This window comes from Balaenoptera musculus, chromosome 1 (genome assembly GCF_009873245.2).
Source record: "Balaenoptera musculus isolate JJ_BM4_2016_0621 chromosome 1, mBalMus1.pri.v3, whole genome shotgun sequence".
Classification (NCBI taxonomy): domain Eukaryota; kingdom Metazoa; phylum Chordata; class Mammalia; order Artiodactyla; family Balaenopteridae; genus Balaenoptera; species Balaenoptera musculus.
Window position 1 is genome coordinate 117,944,474 of NC_045785.1, and position 27,253 is coordinate 117,971,726.

Here is a 27,253-nt window from a genome sequence, read left to right on the forward strand (position 1 = left end):
TTTCACTAACCAGTTCCCTCTTGAGCATGAGCACTAGGTCCAGAATGTAGCAGTGTTGGTTGTCCTTCCATGGAAATGCTTTGGCAGATAGACAAATCAGAACATGATTGATTGATATTAATTAATTAATTAATTAATTAATTTTTGACTGTGTTGGGTCCTCGTTGCTGCGCGCGGGCTTTCTCTAGCTGCGGCAAGTGGGGACTACTCTTCGTTGTGGTGCGCGGGCTTCTCATTGTGGTGGCTTCTCTTGTGGTGGAGCACGGGCTCTGGGTGCATGGGCTTCAGTAGCTGAGGCTTGCAGGCTCTAGAGCGCAGGCTCAATAGCTGTGGCGCATGAGCTTAGTTGCTCTGCGGTATGTGGGAATCTTCCTGGACCAGGGATTGAACCCACATCCCCTGCATTGGCAGGCAGATTCTTAACCACTGCGCCACCAGGGAAGTCCCAGAACATGCTTTAAAAAGTGGTTTGATGACAAAGTATTTTAAAACTACTGTGGATTAAGAACATATACTAAATCCAGCAAAATGGGATTTTAAATTTGGGATAGGTAATTTATTAGGGAATGACTGATATGCTCAATTTGGATATTTTGGGGTATATAATAAGAAAGATCATAGATGACTGTATGTTATATGAAACAGTGGATAAATAAAACTCAGGTTTTCTTCTACTTCTGTCTTATGACTGGAGAAATGGAAGGACCCAGGTGGTTGTAATCTAGTGTTTATTTTCTAACTGTATGCAACTTTAATTAATGTTTTTGACCCATGTTCCTTCTTCTTATGAAAGGAGGAGTTTGAGTTTTAATTGATTCCTCCTCTCAGCTCTGTTAGTGATGCAATCTGGAAAAGGGAGTAATGCTTCTCCTTAAGTAAATCATTGTTCTTATTTTCAAATTAGAGAGTGGAAACACAGGAATGTGAAAGCTGTTTGTTTTTGTTTTGTGATAAATGGTTGCCTATTTCCGAAGTGGTTTATATTCTCTTTGCCAAGACGGACTCTCTACTATGGTGTCATCTATTCCTTTTTTTAATTGCTTTTTTGTGTTTCTTTTCAGATGGTCTCTTCCCATGGTGATGTCCATTTGCCACCGTGGCACTGGTATTGCCTTGAGTGCAGGTATGTATATGTGTTTTTATGCGCACGTGAACACACAAACACACACACACATACTGCTTTGAAAAACTTTTCTGTTTCTTTGGCTCTTGGCAATGCCTCCTTGGCAGTGCCTCCTCAGAAACTTGATTTAGAGAAAATGATAAGTCATTTAAGCTTATTGTTTGTTCATTTCTTTAACAATTAATTATGAGTTCACACAGTGCTCAGGTTCTTTTCTTAGCCAATTTTTTTTCTTTTTTTAATTCTTTTTCTTATTTTTTCTTAGCCAATTTTTAAATCATCCCTAGCATGTCCTGATAGTATGTTTATTGACATTACAGAGAACAGATATACAAATATAATGGAGATAGACTGGCTGACTGACCAAACACAGTCCAAGATTAATCATCAACCTTATTCTTTCAGAAACTCAGTTTTAGCACCCAGTTTTCATCACCTAGAATTGATCAGATGCAAAAACATTAACTCATTCTCCAATCTCAAAAAATCTTGGTTACAAATCAGAATGTCTATTTATTTATTTATATAATATGAAATACAGCTGCAGAGTGAGTCGTATGCTGGTCTTAGTGCATCCTTTTCAGGTAGTAAGGTTTATTACAGGTAGGATGTACAGATTATAGTCAGGTTTCTGGAGTCTGATGGATCTTTCCACAGTAGGGAAGTACCTTATAAGAGGATCAGCTGTATTTTAAAAGTTTTCTCTGGCTAGTGCTGGAGACATGGACATATTTTTGTTTTTCATAATATCCTTTGGGCCCCCTCCTAGGCTTCCGTAGAGTATGTTTTCACTGAAGTGGTCATCAACAGGACTAGTGGCTCAAATATAGGGATCCTGTATTTAGGGAGCTGCTGCTGAGACATTGGAGGAATTACCCAAAACTAAGTCTCTGCTATTCACAATTAGATTAGTTTTGTTGGTAAGCAAGTAAAGATAGGAACTCCTATCTAAGATCCGATGTTATCATTCCTTTGTTACCATTCCTTAGGTTATTATATAACTTGTAATTATTTTATTTGCTTAGTTTTTATAAATCTGTCTCTTTTATTAGGCTGTAAATTCTTCATAGAGTAGGAACTGCATCTATCTTATTTACCTTTCATATCCTCTAGCACTCAGTAGATGCTTAGTAAATCTTTATTTACTAAATGAGTACAACCATGTAAATCACTTTGCTCATAGTGGTCATTTCAGATATGTTCGTTCCTTCTAACTTCTAATTAATCTCCTGTTATGCATTAGAAATTGGATAGTGATAATAATAGCCTCTACCCTCAAAGGTGAAAGAGTCTAAGGAGTAAGACAAATAAATATTTAGAATGCACTGTGATAACTTTTTAATAGAGGTATGAGATCCCAGTGGGGAGAACAACTCTGCAGGAATTGGAGAACTTGAAAGAAGGATGAGTAGGAGAATTCATGAAAAGGAGGTAGAGGAGGACTTTCCAATGGACAGACTACCTTATGCAAAGGCACAGGGTTTGGAAAGCATCCAGAGTCCTGGATAATGATAACTAGATCTGCTTGTTTAAGAGTTGTGTTATGGGAGAAGCAGCAAAAGATAAGGCTGGAAAGTGTGCCAGACAGTAAAGGACTTTGACTGCTGTGCTGAGAAGTTGGAACTTGATCCCGTAAACCATGGGAAGTCATAAAAGGTTCATGTTCTCACTTGTTTGGCCTAGACAAATCCATGATTAGGTATTTATTCAGACTATAGAGATTTTGTGGCCGATATATAAATTCTATAAAGCATGTTGAACTAAAAAAGCATGATGACACTAGTTTGACTTTATATAGAATTTATTGAGGAAGACCTTTACAAGCAGCCCTTTAAAAGGTGGAGAGAGAAGGCTAGTAACACTCTTTCATTGCTTAGATTCTGTAGGGATTAAAATACTCGTGATTTTTCATAGTGACAGACAGTATAAAAATCTAGGTGAAATTAGGTAAATTACTTGAGAATGGCAGGTAGCTGAAGCTGCAATGTGAATGAGACTGGGAAAGGGTTATCAAGATGCAACATACAACAATAAAAAGAATGAGATTCGAAAAAGAAAATATGAGTGCCAAACAACAGATATTTTAGAGGAATACAACTATAAATAAATTGTACAATTAACTTGAATGGGTAGAAGAATGGTCCTGAATGTTTTGGATAGTCTTTAAAAACAGGTTAGATTGGAGAATCAGAACTTCAGTGAAAGGTCACTTGACTGTATAGGCAAACCTACTGCTCAGGCAATCGTTTCTTTTCTAGAAAAGCCAAAGGACTTATAGATATATAAAGTAACTAATGGAACTCTGAAATGACTGTTTTTTTGGTCTGGGCTTTTCATGAGATGGGACCGGAGTTATTGATTCTCAAATGTGATGTGTTATACCCTGGTCATTCCCCACTGAGGCAGTTTAGAGAAAGAGAAAAGAGCACAAACTTTGGAGTTAGATCTGAGTTCAATCCTAACTCTGTCACTAACTAGCTACTGTATCATCGCTTCTTTTTCTGGTTATAATAATGCCTAGTTAGGACTGTGAGAATTAAATTAAATATATAAAATTTGAGCTGTAAATCAGGGTTCCCATGACCCCTTCCTCAGGTTTGATAATTTGCTAGAAGAGCTCACCATAACTCAGGAAGACACTTTATTTAGACATACTGTTTTGTTTCTTTTTTTTTTTTTTTTTGCCATGTGGCTTGTGGGACCTTAGTTCCCTGACCAGGGATTGAACCTGTGCCCCCTGCATTGGAAGTGTGGAGTCCTAACCACTGGACCGCCAGGGAAGTCCCAAGTCATACTGGTTTTTAAAATAAAGGATCAACTTCTTTATTTTATTTTATTTTTTAAACTTGCTTCAGAACTTTTTTTTTTTGGCTGCATTGGGTCTTCGTTGCTGCGCTCAGGCTTTCTCTAGTTGCGGCGAGTGGGAGCTACTCTTCGTTGCAGTGCGTGTGCTTCTCATCACGGTGGCTTTTCTTGTTGCGGAGCTCGGGCTCTAGGAGCGCAAGCTCAGTAGTTGTGGCGCACAGGCTTAGTTGCTCCGCAGCATGTGGGATCTTCCTGGACCGGGGCTCGAACCCATGTCCCCTGCATTGCAGGTGGATTCTTAACCACTGCGCCACCAGGGAAGTCCTCAACTCCTTTATTTAAAAAACCAAACAGAGGAGATACACAGGGCAAGGTATGGGGGAGCAGAGAGGGGAGTGTGTATGGAGCTTCCATGCCCTCTCTGGGCACACCACTCTCCCAGCACATCTTTGTGTTCAGTGACCTGGAAGCTGTCTGAGTCCTGTAGTTTAGGGGGTTTTATGGTGGCTTCATTGCCTAGGCAAGGTTGATTAAATCATTGGCCATTGGTGATTAGCTCAATCATCAGCCACTCCCAGGTGTGGTGGGGTTGGGGGAGGGAGGTGGACAGGGAACGGGAGGGGGAGGTATGGGACTAAAAGTCCCAATCCTCAAATCATGCCTTGGTCTTTTTGGCAGCTAGACCCCATCCTGAAGCTGTCTGGCCGCCCGCACCCAGCGCCCCCGCCCAGCTACTAATTATCTCATTAGCACACAAAAAAACTTTCCTTTCACTCCAGAGATTACAAGGGTTTTAGGAGCTGTGTGCCAGGAACTGGGAAAAAGACCAAATACGTATTTCTTATTGTATCACATCTTCAAACAAGGAATATCAAGTTAATCAGAAGCGATTTTGGCCAAAGCTTTCCTTTTACAAATGAAAAGTATATGAGAAGAAATTAAATATGAAATTTCCTAAATCATCCTCTGATGTCTAGTGTACTGGGAGGCAGGAAATAGCCTCTCCTCCTAGAACCTGAGTGCCTGAGGAGGGACTCCTCTAACAGCCAAACAATTTAAATTATGAAAACAAAGCCACTGAAGCTGTCCCATCTAATCACTAAGAAAAATTAAATGGTGCTTTCACTTGGCTGCCAGGACCAATTTCAGCCTGCTCCTCTGCAGTTAAGTGCTACATACAGAACTGTGCGGATTGTCAGTAAATCCTATTGCCACCTCCAGAAGCCATCATAAGTTCCTTCAGACACTTCTTCCCAGCAAGCCTCTGCAGATGTCACCGCAAAGAGAATGAAAACATCTAAAAGGGACTTGGTGGACCTGTCCAAATGATGATTAAAACTCAGGTTGGCAGTACCTGATTGCTGTCTTAACTAAAGTGTTGTCAAACTAATCTCATCATATATTCTGCCTGTCTGCTTCCCTGCAGCCTTGTGGGGGGGTGGGGTGCGTGGCGGGCAGGAGTATTCATGCCTTGAGGGAAAACAAAGCATTTCTGAGAAGCATTTTCTCTTCTGGTGACAATCAGTTTTTCCAGGTCATCCCCTCTTGACAATTCAAGGACCAAGACATGGAGTAGGAAGGGCTGAGAATGAGATTTTTAGCTACAAATGATCAGACATTTTCTGAGAGGTAAAAGATTAGATATTGCAACTATTAATGTAAATAATAATCACTACCAGGCCTGTATTAGGAACTTTATATATATGTATTTAATTTAATTCTCACAGTCCTAACTAGGCATTATTATAAGCAGAGAAGGAAGTGATGATATAGTAGCTAGTTAGTGACAGAACTGAACTCAGATCTGTCTTAACCAAAGTTTGTGCACTTTTCACTCTCTCTACACTGCCTCTGTCTGGAATGACTGGGATTCCTAACATATGACATATCACATTTGAGAATCAATAATTCATGTCCCATCTCACAAAAAGCCCAAGAGAATAAAACAGTAATTTCAGAGTTCTGTTAATTACTTTGTAAATCTGTAAGTCCTTTGGCTTTTCTAGAAACGAAGCTGACAGCCTGAGCAGTAGGTTTGCCTGGTCTCTCACTGAAGGTCTGATCCTCTAATCCGACTTGTGTGAAGGTCAGTGTGGAACAGGAAGTGAGGATGGTAATGTCCAATTTAATTTCTGAGGTTTGAGATGTACGATATCCAACAACATATTAGTAAGTAACTGTGGTTATTTAAGAATAAAATTTTTTTCTTTCCATTTACAAGGATATTTTTTTCAAATAGCTGCTAAATTATTAGGACATAAATATTTAAGTTGTTTGAATCTAACTACTTAATAAACAGAACTGTTAGGTTTTTCTTTTGGCTTAGGGGCATCATGAAAAAAATTCCTGAAAACACTGAGGTACCATGGAACTGAGATAGTTTGAGAAGGTTTGGGAGGAAAATATGACCCAAGAGCATTCAAGGATCTTTGACAGTCTGGATAGATAGGAAGCTAGACGATCACAGGAGCTCCCCATTATCCTCTGAATTTCAGTGCAAACCTGAAGTTCCGAAACCTCGACAGCCACACATATGCCTCAGATACCAGGCTCAGCTCTGATCTGTGCACCAAATGTGACAGCAGTCTAATAACTGAGTCCCAGGAATGGCCACTCAGCCGCACTTACCTCTAGGAGACCAGACTCTGATGTGGCTGCCTCATCCTAGGGTGTGAACAGCATGTCTTCCTTCAGCCTTTGCTTCTCCTATGAATGCTATAAAATTCTGACGCATCTGAGGTTTCGTCAAAGAGCTGGAAGCCATGGTAGTTATTCTCAGCACCAGCATTCTTCCAGACTGATGGAGAAATGGACAGTGCCCAAAAGTTTTTAATTTTGATGAAGTCCAGTTTATTATTTTGTTGCTTCTGGTTTGGTGTCATATCTAAGAAACCACTGCTAATCCAAGGTCATAAAGATTTACGCCTTTGTTTTCTTGGTGTTATGGTTTTAGTTCTTACATTTAGGTCTCTGATCCATTTTGAGTTAAGTTTTTGTATGGTAGAGATTTGAGTGATTTAAAATTTTTTCCCATTCTTTTCCTTGGACTGAATGTACTGTTATTATTTTTTCTTACTGAGATGATGATATAGATGCAGCCAGAGGTGGCTTCTAAAATGGTGGGTGAAGTTTTTATAGAGAGAGATGTTGAAAGAAGGAGCAATATGCTAAAATATATGGCAAATTTAAGAGATTAGGGTCAGATTCCAAGTAGCGAATCTTTCACTGCAAATGTGAACATTAGTTTAAATCGTCCCCATTTTAAAATGGTTTAGAATTGTGTGAAGTCCTAGGGGCTGTCATAGAACCCAGTTTTATGTGTTACATTGGTTGTAGCTGGTGTGTAGCTGTGACGGGCTTACTTTGTTTCTCCTCAGGGGTCTCTCTTTTTGGCTTATCAGCCCTCTTGGTCCCTGGGAGCTTTGAGTCTCATTTGGAACTTGTAAAGTCCCTGTGTTTGGGGCCAGCGCTGATCCACACAGCCAAATTTGCACTCGTCTTCCCTCTCACGTATCACACCTGGAATGGGATCCGACACTTGGTAAGTTAATTGTAGACTTGTGCATTTTCTGGGTGAAAGGAATGGAGAGCCTGGAAGGATTTTCTCTTTCCTGGTGTGGGTTTAGTGCTGTTCTTAAAGTTAGTTGTGCTGGACCTTTGTTCAAGGGCCTCTTGGGGAAAGCTAAACTAGATGCCCTGTGCGTTGCCAGGTAGCCCAGCTGGTGATGTAGCTGAGACTGGACGTAGGCCTGGAAGATACTTGCAGGGTCTCAGTGAACTCTTTTAGTTTCGAGAGGGATGTTACTAAAAGAGACCCATGAAGCCAGGCCATACATCTGGCATAGAAGGCATATTTATCAGACAAATAGTAGTTACTGCTTTCAGTCTAAACTTCCTATCAACACAGAGTGACAAATCTGGCTGGAGTCAAATATACTGACGTTTATTATCTTGATATTGGATTGTGTTAACTGCTTTTGTTTTTTGTTTGTTTTGAACTATTAGAGAGAATGGGGCCAACTTTAACAAGCAACTGGGTGCTAGGATCCAAATATTGAGTTTAGGAATCTTTTGATAGCCTGAAATCTGACCATGTTGCCTCCTACATGACCTTGGGGTCAGTTCAAACTGGTGTCTCCTTCTCTTTATTAAGGAATTAAAGCTTAATGAAACCTGCCCCAGGTCAGAGATGAATCTCTCCTACAGCACTTTAAGATTTATATTTTGTGGTCTCCCTACCCCTAGTCTTGCTTCCTTTCCCAGGAAGATAATTACAGCTTCATTCTTTCTGGTTTTCCATTATTTCTCAACCTAAGCCATCTGTCAGTTGGATGCTCTTGCCTTAATTTGACCTTTCATAACTTCCACATCAGAGCCTAGAGATAAGCACTTTCTGAATTGTAGTCTGGTCCAATAGACAGTTTAATGGAATCAGAAAAGTGAGAGACTAAATGATCTACTAAATTAAGTGTATCTATCAACTGTTCCCTGGGGCAGTGTTCAGTTTGATTCAAAATGACTTTACTTCCCTCAGGAGGAGGGGATGGAGAGGGAGGGCAATTTCCATTAGTGACTTCTTATTCCACAGAACAAAGCTCTCCAATGGAATCAGCTGATCAGCTTCCTTTGTTGGCATCCTGGCTCAGGCAGGGACTTGCCATATATTTGCTTTTGTCTCAGTATGGGGGGAGGGAAGGGGAAGAGATTTTATACAATGTCAGAACTCAGTCAAGGCTTTTCTTCTTAATCCCTTAAATCTGCTTTTGTTTGTTGTTTTAGCAAGTCCTGGCTCTGAGTGTGGGACAGGATTTTATCTGTTCTCTGTGACAGTCCATAGTTCTTGCACTCTGAGCTTTATTGATAATTGCCTTGCCAGAAGATCTAGTGGGGGAGTGGAGGGTGGAATTGATATTAAGAGAGTAGGAAGTGACAAGGTCTCTGGTATGCTAGAGAATATTCCCCCATCACCACCACCCAGTAGGTCTCGATTTTTTGGTAAAACACTGTGCCTTTATAAGCAAAACAGCTTTTTGTGGAATCTGTTTGACTCCTAATCTTATCTAGGTAGAAGCTCTTTGGCAGCTGAGGTAGGGGCATCTTCTCATCTTGATTATTTTGGGAGCTCTCTAATTTTTCTCTGAAGCAATCCTAATTTATTCAGTTTTACATTCAGGGTATAGGTATATGTGTGTGTTGAGACAGTCATATGTGGAAAGTATGAAACCTGAAGACTCTACTTTTGCCCGAGGGGATCTTTTAGAGTACAATATGTTAATGTCCCTAGGTCACAAGAGAGTCTAGATCAGTATTTTTTAAATTGTGTTTTTTTTGACTCAATGGGTAGAAAATCAATTTAGTGGATTGCTACCAACAACAACAAAAAAATTTAAATAGAATACAACATATAGAATATAACACACATGGTAATGATAAATATTGCTTATTGTTTCGTGAACTTTTATATAGTATATATTTTATATATACACACACACAGACACACACATACATACACACACACACACACTGGGTACTAATTAAAAAGATATTTCTTAGTTGGGGGTGTGGGTGACAGTCAAAACAAAATTGAGAAATAATATTCTAGACCCCAAAGAGTATTTTTTAAAAATATTGGTCCTGGACTTCCCTGGTGGCCCAGTGGTTAAGAATCCGCCTGCCAATGCAGGAGACACAGGTTCGAACCCTGGTCCAGGAAGATCCCACATGCTGCAGAGCAACTAAGCCTGAGCGCCACAACTACTGAGCCTGCGCTCTAGAGCCCATGAGCCACAACTACTGAGCCCTTGTACCACAGTTACTGAAGCCCGCGTGCCTAGAGCCCGTGCTCCACAACAAGAGAAACCCCCGCTTGCTGCAACTAGAGAAAAGCCCATGCGCAGCAATGAAGACCCAATGCAGCCAAAAATAAATAAATAAATTTATTTAAAAAAAAATACTAGTCCTCTGATGGACAAATGTTCCTTCTCAAAGGGGATTCTGTGGTTGGCTATACCTAGGAAATCATGTATATTATATCCATTTTGGAGATTAACAGTGTGCATTAATAAATTGTTTGAGAAGTCTTGTAGTTAAACTTTTACCAAATTAATTTGACCACAGAACTTTTTTCCCCCATGTAATGCCTTTTAACATTCTGAGGAACTAGTTTTTGGAGAAACACACTTTGGGAAACACTGATCAGTTTTTTTGTCACGAGGGAAAGTTTTTATCTATTCATTCTGGAAGATCTTATGGGCTGAGGATGGATCCCTTTACTGTCATTGGGATAAGTGGGTGGTCGTTACTGTATTGTGGGTTTTGAGGAAAGTGAAGGTCAGGAATAAGGGGAGAAGAGCTTTTCTCTAGAATCATGCTGAGTAGAATTGCCTGTTCCTAGGTGGAGTTTCTTTCTGAGAAAGGAGCTGTGAGAGTGACCAGGACCCTGATTGCTGAAAAAAAATTTTTTTTTCTTATTTCTACAGATGTGGGACCTAGGAAAAGGCCTGACGATTTCCCAGCTATACCAGTCTGGAGTGGTTGTCTTGGTTCTTACCGTGTTGTCCTCTGTAGGGCTGGCAGCCATGTGAAGAGCCGACGTTCCCAGCATCATCTTCCTACCGGTTACTGCATTGACCTGTCTTCCTGTTTGTTACTCTTATCTTAGGCCATGGCAAAGTTATCTTGATTTGTTTAGACCCTTTTGTGCTTGCAGATCCCCTTGGAGCTCAGCAGTAAGAGTACCTTATAGAACCAGAGTAGTGGAAAAGGATCCAGTTTTCCCCTTATTTCTAAAGATGGAATGACTGTAAAAACTCCCTTTTCCTGTCCCCAGCTTGCAGCCTACTCTGGGCCTGGGAGCCCTCATTCTCTCTCCATATTAGGCCTTGATTTGTGCTGAGGGTGAGCTTTTGGCTCCTTCTTCCTAAGACAGTGGAAACAATGGCACTCTGTGGCCTCTGCCTTGGGGACTGGGAGTGGGGCTTGGGTTGCCACTGCCTGTGGGTTGCTGGCTTAAAGGACAATTCTGTTAATTGGTCAGAGCCCAGGGTCTGTAACACCCACACAGTGTGACTGAAAGAAGAGGGGTGGGGGTGGAGGGGAATTAGCCTGTCCCGGCTAGAGGGAGATGAAGAGAGTAAGTTGGCTCTTGGAGAACATGCTTTGGGGAGAAGAAGATATATAGCTTTTGATGCAAGGGGAAGATCCAGAAAACTATCATTGAACCTATTAAGGATTATTTCTCTTCCTTGCATTTCCAGAAAAGCCAAGCCTCTTATTGTCATGTTTTCTAATCCAAATTCATGTGACAGCTTTTTCTGAAATGGAATTAAAATTATTATTTTGTCTTTGACTCTCCTTGATATCTTGAGAAACCAAGACAATGGTGATTGGGGAGGAGCCAATTTCCTCCCCCTCCCTCTGGTCTCAGGCGATTACATCCCCCAATCCGACCTTTCTCAGGAGGGAAACAGTTTGTCCTACAAGTGACCACTGGAAAAATTTTCAGGGAATCAAATGCAAGTAGCCAGGGTTTTAACATCTTGCCGAAACCTCAGGGAAGGAAGGAGCAAGAGAGAGGAAGTTAAGCATGTGGAGAGATTTTTGGTTATTACAGGCTCCAAAATCCCACTGAGAACTGATTATTATAAGCCTTAAGGTACAGTTCAGCAAATTATGATCCAGTGGAACAATGGAGGGGACAGCCACGGGACTATGAATATGAACTAAGTATGTCCATTTGGGGAGAAAGGGGAGTAGAGGTAAGAAAGGAGAGATTGTTGGAAACCTGGCAAACATTTGTAGTTTAATGAGAAAACTTGCTACTTTTATAATCCATGTAGGCCAGGCTTTTGGGTCCCTAACTGCCTTGACAGGAGTGCTGCTTTGATAGTCTTTGGAAACTCTGGGGTGACAGATCTATCTTGCTGTCACTCTGAGTTTTTAGCCAACCAGTTAAAGCTGTGGGTTGGAGAGAAGTAACAGTGGCTGTAATTGGTGTCAGTTGGAGAGGAAGACCTTACTTAGTTGCCTCAACAGTCTTCATCCCAGCTCCCAAGTAGTCTTTGGCTTTAAGTGATGATCACTTCTCCCTTTTTGCTACACTGGCCCTGGGAAGTCTTTGTAGCCTTCCTCCAGCGTATACATATGTCCTCTGTACTTGTCCTTGGAGTTAGGCATATGTGTTTATCAGGGAACAATTGGGCACTGGAACTGGGAAAGGTTTGGCAAGGGCATTAAATTTAACAGCCAGTGCCAGGAAGATGCAGAATGGGGATAATGATAAACAAATTGGAGGCTGGGAAATAGATAAGGGACTTTTTTGGTGGCTTCTTATCATTCAGGTGATTGGGGTGGGGGGAGTGGCAGTGTGGTCATCATGTATGTTATTCTGTCCTAAATTTCTACTTGTTGTCTCCCTTTATTTTTCTTCTCTGTCTTCTAATCACTTCTATATCTTCTGTTTTCAAATTATATTTGTATTTTTGCTTGAGTTTTGCTTTTATAACTCTTTCTAATTTGTTTTCCCTGTGTGTTCTGTCATCAGATAATGAAGTGTTAGACAAGGATTGTGTCTTCTACTCTGGCTTCCTGTACCTTTTCTTCCCCACCTTCTCCAAATGCACATACACACACTCTACCCTAAATGATTGTACTTCTGACTTTGAAGTTGTAGTTCATGCTCAGGATGAAAAGTGAGCGAGTAGGGGTGACAGACTTGTTATTTGAGGTTTCTTTTGCTGTGATTCAGACCAGCTTCCTCCTGGTCATTTCTGGAAATGACTCAATCCTTGTAAAACTGTGTTCTACCCCCAAGTCACTGTCATGTTCTTTTCCCTGCTCTATTTCCTCCAACCCTCCTCCTAGTTATGGGTTAAAAGAGGCAGACATAGCAGGAGGGAAAAATCCAAATCAGTAGAAGATTCAACAAAGAATGTTTATTTTCCAAATTTGCCTTTATTCCCATCCATAATTTCCCTGACTGGGGGGCCTTGCTTACATCACTCAATCTCTAGACAGGTTTTCTCAGTGTGGTCCCTTAGTCCCTAATGGAGTTCCAGGTTTGCATTTCTGGACCTCGGCTAAATTAGGACCTGCACAGTGTTCTAGCATACATGGGCTTCCAGGTGGACTCTTCGGAGAGTTGGGTGGGCTTTGGGGACCCGGAGTGTGACCTTCAGAGGGGTGTGAGCTTTGGAGTTGATCTGGGGAATTGAGATTTGATTCTGGGGAGCTTAGGATTATGGTTGGACTTGGTGCTTGCTGTACAGTCTTTGTGATAGACTTCTCAAGTTTCTTCTGACTATCTGGATCACGGGGCTGTCAGGGGTGGAATAGAAGAGACAATTATGTTTCAGGTTAGGCCTAGATCATTCCCAATCCATCTCAGAATTCTAGATCCCTTTCTCCCCATTCCATGAACAAAAGGTCAGGTTTCAAATAAGAGTTAAATTTGATACTGTTAACTCCCCCTTGAGATCAGCTCATTTTGTACTGTGTGGAGGGGGTGTGAGTGGGAGGGTGTGGATAAGATGCCCTTAGCTTATCCCTTCAGGCCTCAGAGGTTGTTTAAGGACTAGACAGGGTAAGACAGAATTGGTTAGAGGTTCCCCCTGCTGGGATTGTGGTAGTATAACATTAGGCATTTTTGAGGTTGAAAAGAAGTGAAGACAACAGGATTGAGGTTAGATGGGAGGAAGAGATACCTTGCCTAAGATTTCAGGATGTAGCCCATTGGAGGCCTTGAGTAAATCAGGATTTTTCTGTATCCATTTGGTAAGGGAGGCAGCACCAGCAGCTGTACGGGAGGTCAGGGTCACCCGAGCAGGGGGTACCTTCAGAGGCATTTGCCAGGTGCCCATGAAGGAACCCCAAGGACTTGCCTAAAAGGAAAAATGGGATTCCTCAACAGGGCTTCTCACTCCCAGTAACTGACCTATTGGTGGGCCTTCTGTTTGTCTTATCTCCATCCTTTACCTTTGGGAATGCATCGTCATGAAACAAGAATGAAAGCATAATTTCCCCACTCTTCCTTTTCCCCCTCTCTCATTTAGGCTACCCTAATTTTTTCATCCCCTTATCTCTGCTGGCTTAAATTCCATATCCTTAGGTTAAGTTTGGCAGCGTACCCACTGCATAAATGTTATCACCTGAAGGTGTTCATTTTATACAGATCATTCATCAGCTTAAGGAATTCTGGGTGTTAAACACAACCCTGTTCTGTTGGATAAGCTGGCTGGAAGTTTGGGGGCACTCGTGTTACAGTGTGAATTAGATTGCACTTTAATTTCCCAAATAGTAGCTGCAGGAGATTGCAAGTCTCCCCGCTCTGTTACTACAGTTCTGTGCCTCAGTTCTATACCTTTCAAGATGAGAATGGAGGTGAGTATCTCACCTTGGAACGGGGCACTGAAGGCAACAGATGACCACGATCATTGGCGATAATCTGAGTGTAGCCTTCATGGGAAGAAATCCTCTGGGGTAGAGGTGGGGAGAGAAGTGCTTGTGAAGATGGAGTGGAAAAGTGGAAGAAAGTATCTGAAGGGCTTGAATTAAGGGCTGAGGGAGAGGAGGATATGGGAATTCAAAGAAGGCTGAAAGAAGTTAGGTACCAATGAATTACATAGAGTATGACGTAAAGAACCAGAAACTGGCATTGTGCTGTGCTGAACGTGGAATACCTCTTTTGTTGGCTTGGCGAGAGACCAGTTCTGCAGATACTTGGGTGAGAAAGCTTTTTCATACTGTGGAGAAAAAGATGAGAATCCCTATGAGACTCAAAGGCCCCAAGCCCAGGAAATGATAGCTAGGCACAGTTCTTTAGATTTGAAGACCGAAGACATGAACAACCATGCTAAGTAAGCTTTAACTCACTTTAGAGAGAATGTGATTTGTTTCATCTGTGTGCTGTCCAAGAGGGAGCCACTAGCCACATGTGGCTATTGAGCATTGGAAATCTGACTAGTTCATATTGAGGTGCTTTGTAAGTACAGTTGACCCTTGAACAACATGGGTTTGAACTGTGCAGGTTAACTTACAATAAATAAATAAATATGTACTTTTCAATAAATATGTATTACAGTACTACATGATCAATAGTTGGTTGAATCTGTGGATGTGGAACCCGGGTTATGGAGAGCCGACTGTAAAGTTACATGTAGATTTTCAACTGTGGGGATCTGTACCTTAATCCCTGCCTTGTTCAAGGGTCAGCTATATAAAATACAATGGATGTTGAAGACTTAGTACAAAAAAGAATGTGAAACATCTGATTATAACTTAAAATATTAAGTGTTGGAAATAATATTTTGGACTTAACTGGGCTAAATTATGTTATTATTATTATTATTATTATTATTATTATTTTGGCTGCGTTGGGTCTTCGTTGCTGCACGCAGGCTTTCTCTAGTTGTGGCGAGCGGGGCCACTCTTTGTTGCAGTGCGTGGGCTTCTCATTGCGGTGGCTTCTCTTGTTTTGGAGCACGGGCTCTAGGCACATAGGCTTCAGTAGTTGTGGCACACGGGCTTAGTTGATCCACGGCATGTGGGATCTTCCCGGACCAGGGATCAAACCTGTGTCCCCTGCATTGGCAGGTGGATTCTTAACCACTGCGCCACCAGGGAAGTCCCTAAGTTATATTGTTAAAATTATTTCTTTTTAATTTTTTTCACGTAGCTACTAGAAAATTTAAAGTTACATTTGTGACTCACATTATCTTTTTATTGCAGTGCTGGTCTAGACCAGCGGTCAGCAAACTCTGGCCTGGGCCAAATCCATCCTCCTGTCTGTTTTCGGATGGCCTGAGAAAGCTAAGAATTGTTTTTATAGATGAACATTTGCAGTTGATTTGATAAAGGGGAACACTAACTTTGTACCCCAATTAAGCGAAATATTTTCTCATTCTATAAGAATTTCATGCTTTTCATTAATATTACAAAAAATTGCACTCAGTTATTGTATTTTGAATTTTGTCAAAATTTTATGGAAAAGTGTTTTCTCTCATACCTATATAATATCTCTGATTTTGTCACTCGACCCACAAAGCCTAAAATATTTATTCTCTGGCCCTTTTCAGAAAAAATTTGCTGACCTCTGGGTTAGGGCCTACAAACTTAACCCAGAGATACCTATTACTTGTCCTTAGGCCCTCCCTCCCCTGAGGAGCTGAGGAGGTAAAAAAAATACTATCTCACCTGACTCTTAGCTATATATTCAGTCATCAGAATCCTATGGGAGGGGTCAGGCCAAAGGTGGAATCTGGAGGGCAAAATTAAACGTTAAAGAAATGGAAAAGAGTACTTACTTGGTTGGCACTGTAGTTAGTGGCCATGATCCTGCCACTTCCTCTGTTTACCTGTGTTGCCTGGCAACCGCAAGAAGGCCGACCTTCTCCGACTACCTCCCAATTAGCAGGGGCTGCCTTTTCCTTCTTGTTAATCACTTTCTTGGCTGACACTGCCCCCAATCTTTTCCCCTGAAACTTAGGTTCATTTTCATTTTAGAGATGGGAGGGACAGAGTAAATAAATGTGAGAAAATTGGTTGAATAGTGGCCCTGACTTTTTTCTAGCATAACTTCCCCTGCTTAGGAACTTCCAGGTTGTCTTTGACTGGGGTCTTTAACTACCACAACAAACCATGGAGCCCCAAGAGCTGTGTTCATTGGGCAGTGTGGTGTAATGTACCGTAGACTTTAGAGCCAGACACTGGGGTTTGAGTCCTTACTCAACACAGGAAGATAGGAGCTGTATGGCATTAAACAACTGACATCCCTTCGCTGAATTTCTATAGTCATTTGTATTGTGGAGATAATAGAACAATTACAGGGTAAATGAGGTGAGGTGAATAAAATATCTAGATAATGTCATACCATGGTAGGTACTCAGTACTGCCAAGACCCTGTTTACAGGGTCCACTACTTCATTTTCTCAGAATAACAAAGGAATGATGTTTTTATTTATTTATTTATTTATTTATTTATTTATTTTAAATAAATATATTTATTTATTTTTGGCTGTGTTGGGTCTTCGTTGCTGCACGCGGGCTTTCTCTAGTTGTGGCGAGCGGGGGCTACTCTTCGTTGTGGTGTGCGGGCTACTCACTGTGATGGCTTCTCTTGTTGCAGAGCATGGGCTCTAGGCACGTGGGATTCAGTAGTTGTGGCTCATGGGCTCTCTTAGAGCACAGGCTCAGTAGTTGTGCCGCACGAACTTAGTTGCTCCGTGGCATGTGGGATCTTCCCAGACCAGGGCTCGAACCCGTGTCCCCTGCATTGGCAGGCGGATTCTTAATCACTGCGCCACCAGGGAAGTCCAGGAATGATGTTTTTAAAAGCAGCTGATTCAGATTTGTCCCCAGAAAGAAAAACATATCCTTAGTCCTTAAATGACTCCTGTCTCTTCCATCACTCTCTAGAATCACAGAGCCTAAAAACAAAGGTGCTTGATGTTGGCTGGGATGAGGTGGAATCAGGAGCTGGTGCCAGGAGATTGAGCAGGGATGATGAAAGAAAGCTGTAGTGTGGAAAGCATCAGATTTAGAAAATTAAGTGATGGTGCTATGACACAAACCTAATATTTGTTGGACTAGGAAACCTGTCTGAGACTAATCTAAAATGGCATTATCAGAACCATCTACTGGGTTGTTAGGGAGAAAGTGGAATTGTGTTTTCTGAATTATAAAGTTTATCCATAAGGTATTAGAATGAAAGGAAAAAACTAAGAAGTAAGTTGTCCAAAGAAATAGATCATTGAGAACCAGGGGAGCATTTTAATGGATGATTGTAAATCCCTTCTCCCTTCCTTCTTCTCCCAAAGTCCTCATCCCAACCAACACACCAAGTACAAGAACACTCCTACACTTCTAGAGATGGAGGTAAAAACAGCTCTTGTTTTACAGACTCTGGCAGTTAACAGATGTGCTTATGTGAGGTCTGGAAAGGGGACTCATGTGCTTAGTCCCTGTGGTTCTCATTACTCTCTAGAGTGATAACATTTTGGTTCCTAAAGCCACAATGATATTTAAGCAAGCATCATTTCTCTTGGAACTTCTGTCTTTAGCTGGTATGCTTTTCTGATAGAGATGCAGTGTTATATGATGGCTGCAATCTTATTTTTTTAAATTAACTAGTTTTTGTTTAATTGAAAAAAGTGTACATGGGAAAAAAATTCCACTTTTACGGAAAGGTATTTAATGAAAAGCAAATCTCCATTTGACTTCAACTCCCAGTCTTGCTCCTCAGAAGCAACTACTGTTATTATTTTCTTGTGTCTCCTTCCAGAAATATTCTATACATTCTGAGATTAATGGGAGCAAGCCGTTCACGCTGTTTTGTGATTTGCTTTTTTGACTATCTTGGGGATTTTTTTTTCATGACAGTTTATTATTTCATTTTAGGGTGTACCATCATGTATTTATTTAGTCTCATTTGGATGACCATTTAGGTTATTTACAGTCTTTTGCTGTTACATACATTGCTGCAATGAAAATCTATATCTACATATATATCTTTACGAATATAAATATATATAGAGAGAAATATATGTATATATCTTTAGGAACATATGTGATTAGTAGGATAAATTTCTAAAAGTGAATTGTAAAGTCAAAGGGTTTATGAATTTAGAACATTAGTAGACAATGTCAAATTGCCACTCAAAGACATTGTACCAGTTTATACATCTGCCAATGGTGTATGAGAGTGCTTAGTTCTCCACTCCCTTACCAATGTTTTTCCTGTTTTTGTCAATCTAATAATAAGAACTAATGTAGTTACTATATGCCAGGCACAGTCCTAATTGCTTTTTATTATATTTTCTCATTTGGTTCTCACAAGAACCCCAGCCTAGGAAACTGGGGCATGCACAGTAAGGAGTAGAACCAGGATTTAATCCCAAGTATTCTGTCTCTAGAGTGATCAGGTTTTTTGTTTTGTTTTGTTTTTTTTTATAAAGTGTATGTCTGTATTATTTAAAATTTTTATTTATTTATTTTTGGCTGTGTTGGGTCTTCGTTTCTGTGCGAGGGCTTTCTCTAGTTGCGGCAAGCGGGGGCCACTCTTCATCGCGGTGCGCGGGCCTCTCACTATCGCGGCCTCTCTTGTTGCGGAGCACAGGCTCCAGACACGCAGGCTCAGTAGTTGTGGCTCATGGGCCTAGTTGCTCCGCGGCATGTGGGATCCTCCCAGACCAGGGCTTGAACCCGTGTCCTCTGCATTGGCAGGCAGATTCTCAACCACTGCGCCATCAGGGAAGCCCCAAAAGTGATCAGTTTTAACCATTACACTGTATTGCTTCTTAAGCTGTAGGTGAAACATGGTATATCATTGTTTTAAACTTTCATTTCTTTAATTACAAGGTTTTTTCCTTATGTTTATATGTTTTCTTTTTTTTCCCCTGAAAATAGCCTTTCATGTTTTTTGCCATTTGTTATTGAGCTGTTGATCACTTTTATTAATCTATTTGAACTTTATGTATTAAGGAAATCAGCCCTTTTGTCAGTTATTTTGCAAACATTTTCCCCCAGTTTGTCATTTAAATTTATGTAGTCAAACTTATCACTCTTTCTTTCTGTACTTCTGGATCTTATGCTTTGAAGGCTTTTTGTAAATTCCAATATTTAAAAAATAATTCACCACTGGTTTCAGTTTTTATATTTAAATTTTTATTATGTTGGAATTTATTTTGGTGACTAAACTGAGGTCAATCTCCAGATATCTAACTAGTTGTCTTGGCATCATTTATTGAATAAGCCATCTTTTCCCTACTGATTTGAAATGCCACCTTTATTGTATTCCCTAATATATTTGGGTCGGTTTCTGGATCCTCTAACCCATTGTTCTGCAGGGAGAGGGGACCATTTTAGGTTATTTGTGTCTTTTTCAAATCCATGGTTCAATCCTGGCTGGGTCCTGTGTGAATTCTCCAATTAGAATTTCACAGACACTAGGAAATTGTAATATAAATAGTAACAGGCAATTTCAAGCTTCTGATAAAATTGTATTGAATTTTAGCCTTTCTTCAGATTGACTGGTTGACTTTAGGTACAGCTGTTGTTCTTTCATCGAATCAGATTTAACTCTTTCAAAGTTGGAAGGGCTCATAAAGGCCCCACTCAAAAAATATGCCTCACGATATTTTCATCATTTGATTCGGTTCTCTGATACCTGAAATTAGACCATTAGGAAATCTTTTATTTGGGTTGAGATCATCTGCCATTGGGCTACAAGTTTACTTTGTGTCTATAGGAAGTGTATAAACTACCTAATTGAGGGCAACTACCAACTTGAGCACTGGAGTCAGATTGCCTGGATTAAATTCTGGTTCTGCCTAAATGTGTGACCTTGGACAAGTTACTTGGTCTTCCTGGGTCTGAGAAACCTTATGGTGTGAAATGAGGATAATCTGAGTTTTGAGAATTAAACATATGTAACATGCCTAGTAGGGTGCCTGATGCATAGTGAGTGTTCAATAATTTTAGCATTAGTATTAGCTCAAGACTGCCCAGTAAAAAGAAGTACCTATTCAGGTTACCTGAAACAGAAAAGGGGGGAACTTATTGTAAAGTTACGGGATATTTATAACAGATTCCAAAAGTAGGAAATATAGTTTGGGCCTTAAAGGGTACTAGAATCTGGAAGATAGAACATGATCAAGAAGAGGGATTTTTTTTTTTTTTTCTCCATCTCATAGTTCTCTGCAATGCCTTGTTCTTATTTCTCTGCAAGTCAGCCAATATGATTTGCTTCCTCATTGACAGCCACCATCCTGAGATGACTTGGGCTTGTACCTTTCTTGCAACCTAGTAAGAGTCTTACTAATACAACAGGAGGGAATGGGAAGAACAAAAAGAATGCTGGTCAGTTTAACTGGAGAGAGACCATAGAAGGTAAAGCTTTTGCTTTGAACCAGTGGATCTTCTTTTAAAAAATAGGTAATAACTTCCCCACAATCAGTTATCAGTTTTTTCTGTAGTTTTCCAAGGTTTTGTGCATATTCAAGAATAGATATAAAAAATAGAAATATATATTTTTTTCATCACCATTACCTTTTACACAAATTATAGCATAACATACTACTTTCATTTTAAGATTTAAAAATATATTTTGAATATCATTAAATATTAGTACATAAAGAGCTTCCTTGCTTTTTTTATAGCTGCATAGTATACATTAATGATGTATTATAATCAGTTCCCTATTGTTGAACATTTAGTTTGTTTTTAAACTTTTGCTATCATAGTGCAGCAATGAATAACTTTCTACATGTGTTGTTTTGCATTGTGTGAGTATATTTGTAAGATAAATTTATAGAAATGAAATTGTGAAGTCAAAGGATATGTGCAGTTTGATAGATACTGCCAAATTGCCTTCTAGAGGTTATATCCCCTCCAGCCATGTATCAAGAGTTCTCTGGCAGATCTTGAAGCCTTGATAGATTGATTAGATCTCCAAGTTTGCTTTTATCCCACATCTCTTCCCAGACATTAAAGAGATTCACAGCAACTTCTCCCTCAAAAATTTGCGTTGTTAGGTAAACTACCTCATTTAGTGATTTCGAATTTATAATAGCCAAAAGTTAGCAACCTGAACTTTCAATGTATTTTTCTTCCCATGGCAATTTTGTTTTCTTTTTCACCACGCAGCTTGCAGGATCTTAGTTCCCCGACCAGGGAATGAACCCAGGCCCTCGGCAGTGAAAGCGCAGGGTCCTAACCACCTGACCGCCAGGGAATTACCCCCCATGGCAATTTTAAAACCAGAAAAATCATTAGTAACCTCATTAGTAAAAACCTGAGCATCTCATCTATTACATAGTTTGACCAACAGCTCTCCAAGTTTTCTTACAGATAGTTCCAAAGTACCCTGCATGCTAGTTCACTGGGGCAGGTGGTAGTGGGTCTTGGATTGGAGACCTGGCTTTTGCCTGTTATACTGAGCTAACAGGATTTTATCCAACCAAGCTCCTGGACCAACTTTGAACTATTTACACCTCCCTGTTTTCTATATATTCCTTTATAGGAACTGAAGACAGTTCTGTACACAGTAAGCACTGAAGAAATGGATGGCTGCAAATATAGACACCATTTCAAAATTTCCCTATAGATTACAAATTTTTTATCCTATTTTCTTTCCTTTGAGGAACCTAAGGCTCCCTCTATTGGAGACTGCTATTACGTCTCCCCTCCCATACCCCATAAAAGAAGAATATTCTTGATAAGAACACTTCCTGAGGAATCTAGAGAACAAGCTGTAGACAATCACAATGACTGAAGAGACATCAGTGTCTCTCACTAGTGGAGAGAATTAAATTTATGTTTACTTGAATAACCAAGAATAAACGATGGTTCTAATGGAAAGTGTAGTTATGTGATAGCTATGTGCTTTGACGATATACACAGTGGCCATAAAGTCTGGGAAAAGATACTATTTTGTTCTGTATTGAAATATAATACCAACAAACCATTAATATGTATTCATTTATGTTTCCAGATTTCTTGGCAACCCTGTAAATATAGTACAGCTAACAATGAGAGATTACATATGTGAGGTAGATTAGGTAGTATGTGAGAAGTATCAATAGAATAAGCCCTGATTATCATATACAGATATTAACTAGAAATAAAAGGATTTGCCTCAAGTTAGGTGCTAGGGGAAAGCAATGGGGGCTGGTGGGGGGAGTGACTGATTAAGAGATTCCTAGATAGTTTCAGTGTTGCTCTATATTAGGAAAAACTCCAGTCCTCCTGTGTTTCTCCTTTACTCTCACACTACTATCTCATTAACAACACTTCTGACACCAGACAAGGGGGTTTTCCCCACATCAGGTAATTCCATGACACCAGCTGGGTGTTCTATAATTTAGCTCAATTCTAACGCTATCTACCTGGAGATAGCATCAGATCCCACAGGTTAAGGGCTCAGTCCCACAAGACCGCCTGCCCCCCCACCCTTCAGATGCCAATTGCATGTCCAGGTTGTTACTTGTGCTTCTGATCAATCAGCTGTAAGTCAGAGGTTCCCATGACCCCCTCCTTGAGTTTAATTAATTTGCTAGAATGGCTCACAGAACTCAACAAAATACTTGAGGATATCTGTGAGGATATGATGAAGAATACTGATGAACATCCAGATGGAAGAGATGTTTAGGGAAAGTATGTGGGAAGGGGCGTGGAGCTCCCATGTCCTCTCTGGGTCTGCCACTCTCCCTGGACACTCTCCAAACCCTATCTTATTGGGATTTTTCTGGAGTCTTCATCACATAGGCCTGATCGATCGTTAATTCCATTTCTAGCCCCTCTCCCCTCTCCAGAGAATGGGGGATGGGGTTGAAGTCTAAGCTTCTAATCATGACTTGGTCTTTCTGGTAACCAGCTTCCATCCAGGAGCCCACCAATAATCACCTCATTAGAACAAAAGACACCCCCACCCCTATTACCCAGGAAATTCCAAGCACTGTGTCAGGAACCAGGGTCAAAGACCAAATGTTAGCACAAAAGATGTTCCTAGTGCTTTTATAAGCACTAGGTATTTACAAGGGTTTCAGGAGCTCTGTGCCAGGAACAAGGGGCAGAGACCAATATATGTATTTTCTATCATCTCACGTGCTCATATAGACAATAGCAAAAAAGAGACAGAACTTATGTATTGTATAAAAGTATTAGGATAAAGTTAACCATTAGAACAAAAATACAAACTCTTTTAAATACCAGAAGGTATGTTAAAAAAAAGTGGGGGGTGGGGAGAGGAGGAAGCATGTGAAACAGATCACATGGTGAGAGACCTACATATATAAAAAATATGTAACATAAAACAGTAAGGCAGATCTAAGGCCAGAAATATTGATTGCATCAAAAAATATATAAATGGGCTTACCACACCTGTTAAAATGATTTTCACATTGACTACAAAAGCAAATTCCAACACTATGCTGTATGAAAGAAATATATCTAAATTGAAGAGATTCAGGAAGCCTAAAAATAAATGACTAAAAAAGTACCAGAATGTTTTTCTTAAATTAAAGCAGGGGTTGCAATTATAATTATCCAAGAAGTAAAGAAGTAGAATTCTGACTAAAATGGTTTAAAAGAGATAAAGAATTTTTTTTAATTTAATTTTTTATACATCAAGTTCTTATTAGTTATCCATTTTAAACATATTAGTGTATATATGTCAATCCCAATCTCCCAATTCATTCCACCAACCCCTCCCCGCTGGCCTCTTGCCCCCCTTGGTGCCCATATGTTTGTTCTCTACATCTGTGTCTCAATTTCTGCCCTGCAAACCCATTCATCTGTACCATCTTTCTAGGTTGCACATATATGCGTTAATATACGATATTTGTTTTTCTCTTTCTGACTTACTTCACTCTGTGTGACAGTCTCTAGATTCATCCACGTCTCTACAAATGACCCAATTTCGTTCCTCTTTATGACTGAGTAATACTCCATTGTATATATGTACCACATCTTCTTTATCCATTCGTCTGTCGATGGGCATTTAGGTTGCTTCCATGACCTGGCTATTGTAAATAGTGCTGCAATGAACATTGGGGTGCATGTGTCTTTTTGAATTATGGTTTTCTCTGGGTATATGCCCAGTAGTGGGATTGCTGAGTCATATGGTAATTCTCTTTTTAGTTTTTTAAGGAACCTTCATACTGTTCTCCATAGTGGCTGTATCAATTTACATTCCCACCAACAGTGCAAGAGGGTTCCCTTTTCTCCACACCCTCTCCAGCATTTGTTGTTTGTAGATTTTCGGATGAAGCCCATTCTAACTGGTGTGAGGTGATACTTCATTGTAGTTTTGATTTGCATTTCTCTAATAATTAGTGATGTTGAGCATCTTTTCATGTGCTTCTTGGCCATCTGTATGTCTTCCTTGGAGAAATGTCTATTTAGGTCTTCTGCCCATTTTTGGATTGGGTTGTTTGTTATTTTACTATTGAGCTACACGTATAATTTGGAGATTAATCCTTTGTCCGTTGATTCATTTGCAAATATTTTCTCCCATTCTAAGGGTTGTCTTTTCGTCTTGTTTGTAGTTTCCTTTGCTTTGCAAAAGGTTTTAAGTTTCATTAGGTCCCATTTATTTTTGTTTTTATTTCCATTACTCTAGGAGGTGGATCAAAAAAGATCTTGCTGTAATTCATGTCAAAGAGTGTTCTTCCTATGTTTTCCTCCAAGAGTTTTATAGTGTCCGGTCTTACATTTAGGTCTCTAATCCATTTTGAGTTTATTTTTGTGTATGGTGTTAGGGAGTGTTCTAATTTCATTCTTTTGCATGTAGCTGTCCAGTTTTCCCAGCACCACTTACTGAAGAGACTGTCTTTTCTCCACTGTATATCCTTGCCTCCTTTGTCATAGATTAGTTGACCATAAGTACGTGGGTTTATCTCTGGGCTTTCTGTCCTGTTCCATTGATCTATATTTCTGTTTTTGTGCCAGTACCGTATTGTCTTGATTACTGTAGCTTTGTAATGTAGTCTGAAGTCAAGGAGTCTGATTCCTCCAGCTCCTTTTTTATTCTCTCAAGACTGCTTTGGCTATTTGGGGTCTTTTGTGTCTCCATACAAATTTTAAGACTTTTTGTTCTAGTTCTGTAAAAAATGCCATTGGTAATTTGATAGGGATTGCATTGAATCTGTAGATTGCTTCGGGTCGTATAGTCATTTTCACAGCGTTGATTCTTACAATCCAAGAACATGGTATATCTCTCCATCTGTTTGTATCATCTTTAATTTCTTTCATCAGTGTCTTATAGTATTCTGCATACAGGTCTTTTGTCTCCCTAGGTAGGTTTATTCCTAGGTATTTTATTCTTTTTGTTGCAGTGGTAAATGGGAGTGTTTCCTTAATTTCTCTTTCAGATTTTTTATCATTAGTGTATAGGAATGCAAGAGATTTCTGTGCACTAATTTTGTATCCTGCAACTTTACCAGATTCATTGATTAGCTCTAGTAGTTTTCTGGTGGCATCTGTAGGATTCTCTATGTATAGTATCATGTCATCTGCAAACAGTGACAGTTTTACTTCTTCTTTTCCAACTTGTATTCCTTTTATTTCTTTTTCTTCTCTGATTGCCGTGGCTAGGACTTCCAAAACTATGTTCAATAATAGTGGTGAGAGTGGACATCCTTGTCTTGTTCCTGATCTCAGAGGAAATGCTTTCAGTTTTTCACCATTGAGAATGATGTTTGCTGTGGGTTTGTCGTATATGGCCTTTATTATGTTGAGGTAGGTTCCCTCTGTGCCCACTTTCTGGAGAGTTTTTATCATAAATGGGTGTTGGATTTTGTCAAAAGCTTTTTCTGCATCTATTGAGATGATCATATGGTTTTTTTTCTTCAATTTGTTAATATGGTGTATCACATTGATTGATTTGCGTATATTGAAGAATCCTTGTATCCCTGGGATAAATCCCACTTGATCATGGTGTTCATCCTTTTAATGTGTTGTTGGATTCTGTTTGCTAGTATTTTGTTGAGGATTTTTGCATCTATGTTCATCAGTGATATTGGTCTGTAATTTTCTTTTTTTGTGGTACCTTTGTCTGGTTTTGGTATCAGGGTGATGGTGGCCTCATAGAATGAGTTTGGGAGTGTTCCTTCCTCTGCAGTTTTTTTGGAAGAGTTTGAGAAGGATGGGTGTTAGCTCTTCTCTAAATGTTTGATAGAATTCACCTGTGAAGCCATCTGGTCCTGGAATTTTGTTTGTTGGAAAATTTTTAATCACAGTTTCAATTTAATTACTGGTGATTGGTCTGTTCCTATTTTCTATTTCTTCCTGGTTCAGTCTTGGAAGGTTATACTTTTCTAAGAATTTGTCCATTTCTTCCAGGTTGTCCATTTTATTGGCATAGAGTTTCTTATAGTAGTCTCTTAGGATGCTTTGAATTTCTGCGGTGTCTGTTGTAACTTCTCCTTTTTCATTTCTAATTTTATTGATTTGAGTCCTCTGCCTCTTTTTCTTGATGAGTCTAGCTAATGGTTTATCAATTTTGTTTATCTTCTCAAAGAACCAGCTTTTAGTTTTATTGATCTTTGCTATTGTTTTCTTTGTTTCTATTTCGTTTATTTCTGCTCTGATCTTTTTTTTTTTAAAAATAAATTTATTTATTTATTTATTTATTTTTGACTGCGTTAGGTCTTCATTGCTGCAGGCGGGCCCTCTCTAGCTGCGCCGAGCAGGGGCCGCTCTTTGTGGTGGTGCGTGGGCTTCTCACTGCAGTGGCCCCTCCCACTGCAGAGCACAGGCTCCAGGCGCACAGGCTTCAGCAGTTGTGGCCCACGGGCTCCAGAGTGCAGGCCCAGAAACCATGGTGCACAGGCC

The 27,253-nt window shown here is 39.9% G+C and overlaps 2 protein-coding genes across 2 annotated transcripts in view; one reads left to right on the forward strand and one right to left on the reverse strand.

Annotated features, from left to right (window-relative positions):
• Positions 1-11,276, forward strand: part of SDHC (succinate dehydrogenase complex subunit C) — a 28,110-nt gene extending 16,834 nt beyond the window's left edge. Inside the window, exons 4-6 of the mRNA XM_036851879.1 lie at positions 1,062-1,123; positions 7,306-7,469; positions 10,408-11,276. Coding sequence (XP_036707774.1) covers positions 1,062-1,123; positions 7,306-7,469; positions 10,408-10,512 — 331 coding nt within the window. The 3' untranslated portion in view covers positions 10,513-11,276. The remainder of the gene's footprint in view (positions 1-1,061; positions 1,124-7,305; positions 7,470-10,407) is intronic.
• Positions 10,590-27,253, reverse strand: part of CFAP126 (cilia and flagella associated protein 126) — a 31,363-nt gene continuing 14,699 nt past the window's right edge. Inside the window, exons 4-7 of the mRNA XM_036871344.1 lie at positions 14,605-14,672; positions 14,319-14,399; positions 13,630-13,806; positions 10,590-13,243 (exon numbers count right to left, since the gene is read on the reverse strand). Of these exons, the coding sequence (XP_036727239.1) occupies positions 12,950-13,243; positions 13,630-13,806; positions 14,319-14,399; positions 14,605-14,672 (620 nt within the window). The 3' untranslated portion in view covers positions 10,590-12,949. The remainder of the gene's footprint in view (positions 13,244-13,629; positions 13,807-14,318; positions 14,400-14,604; positions 14,673-27,253) is intronic.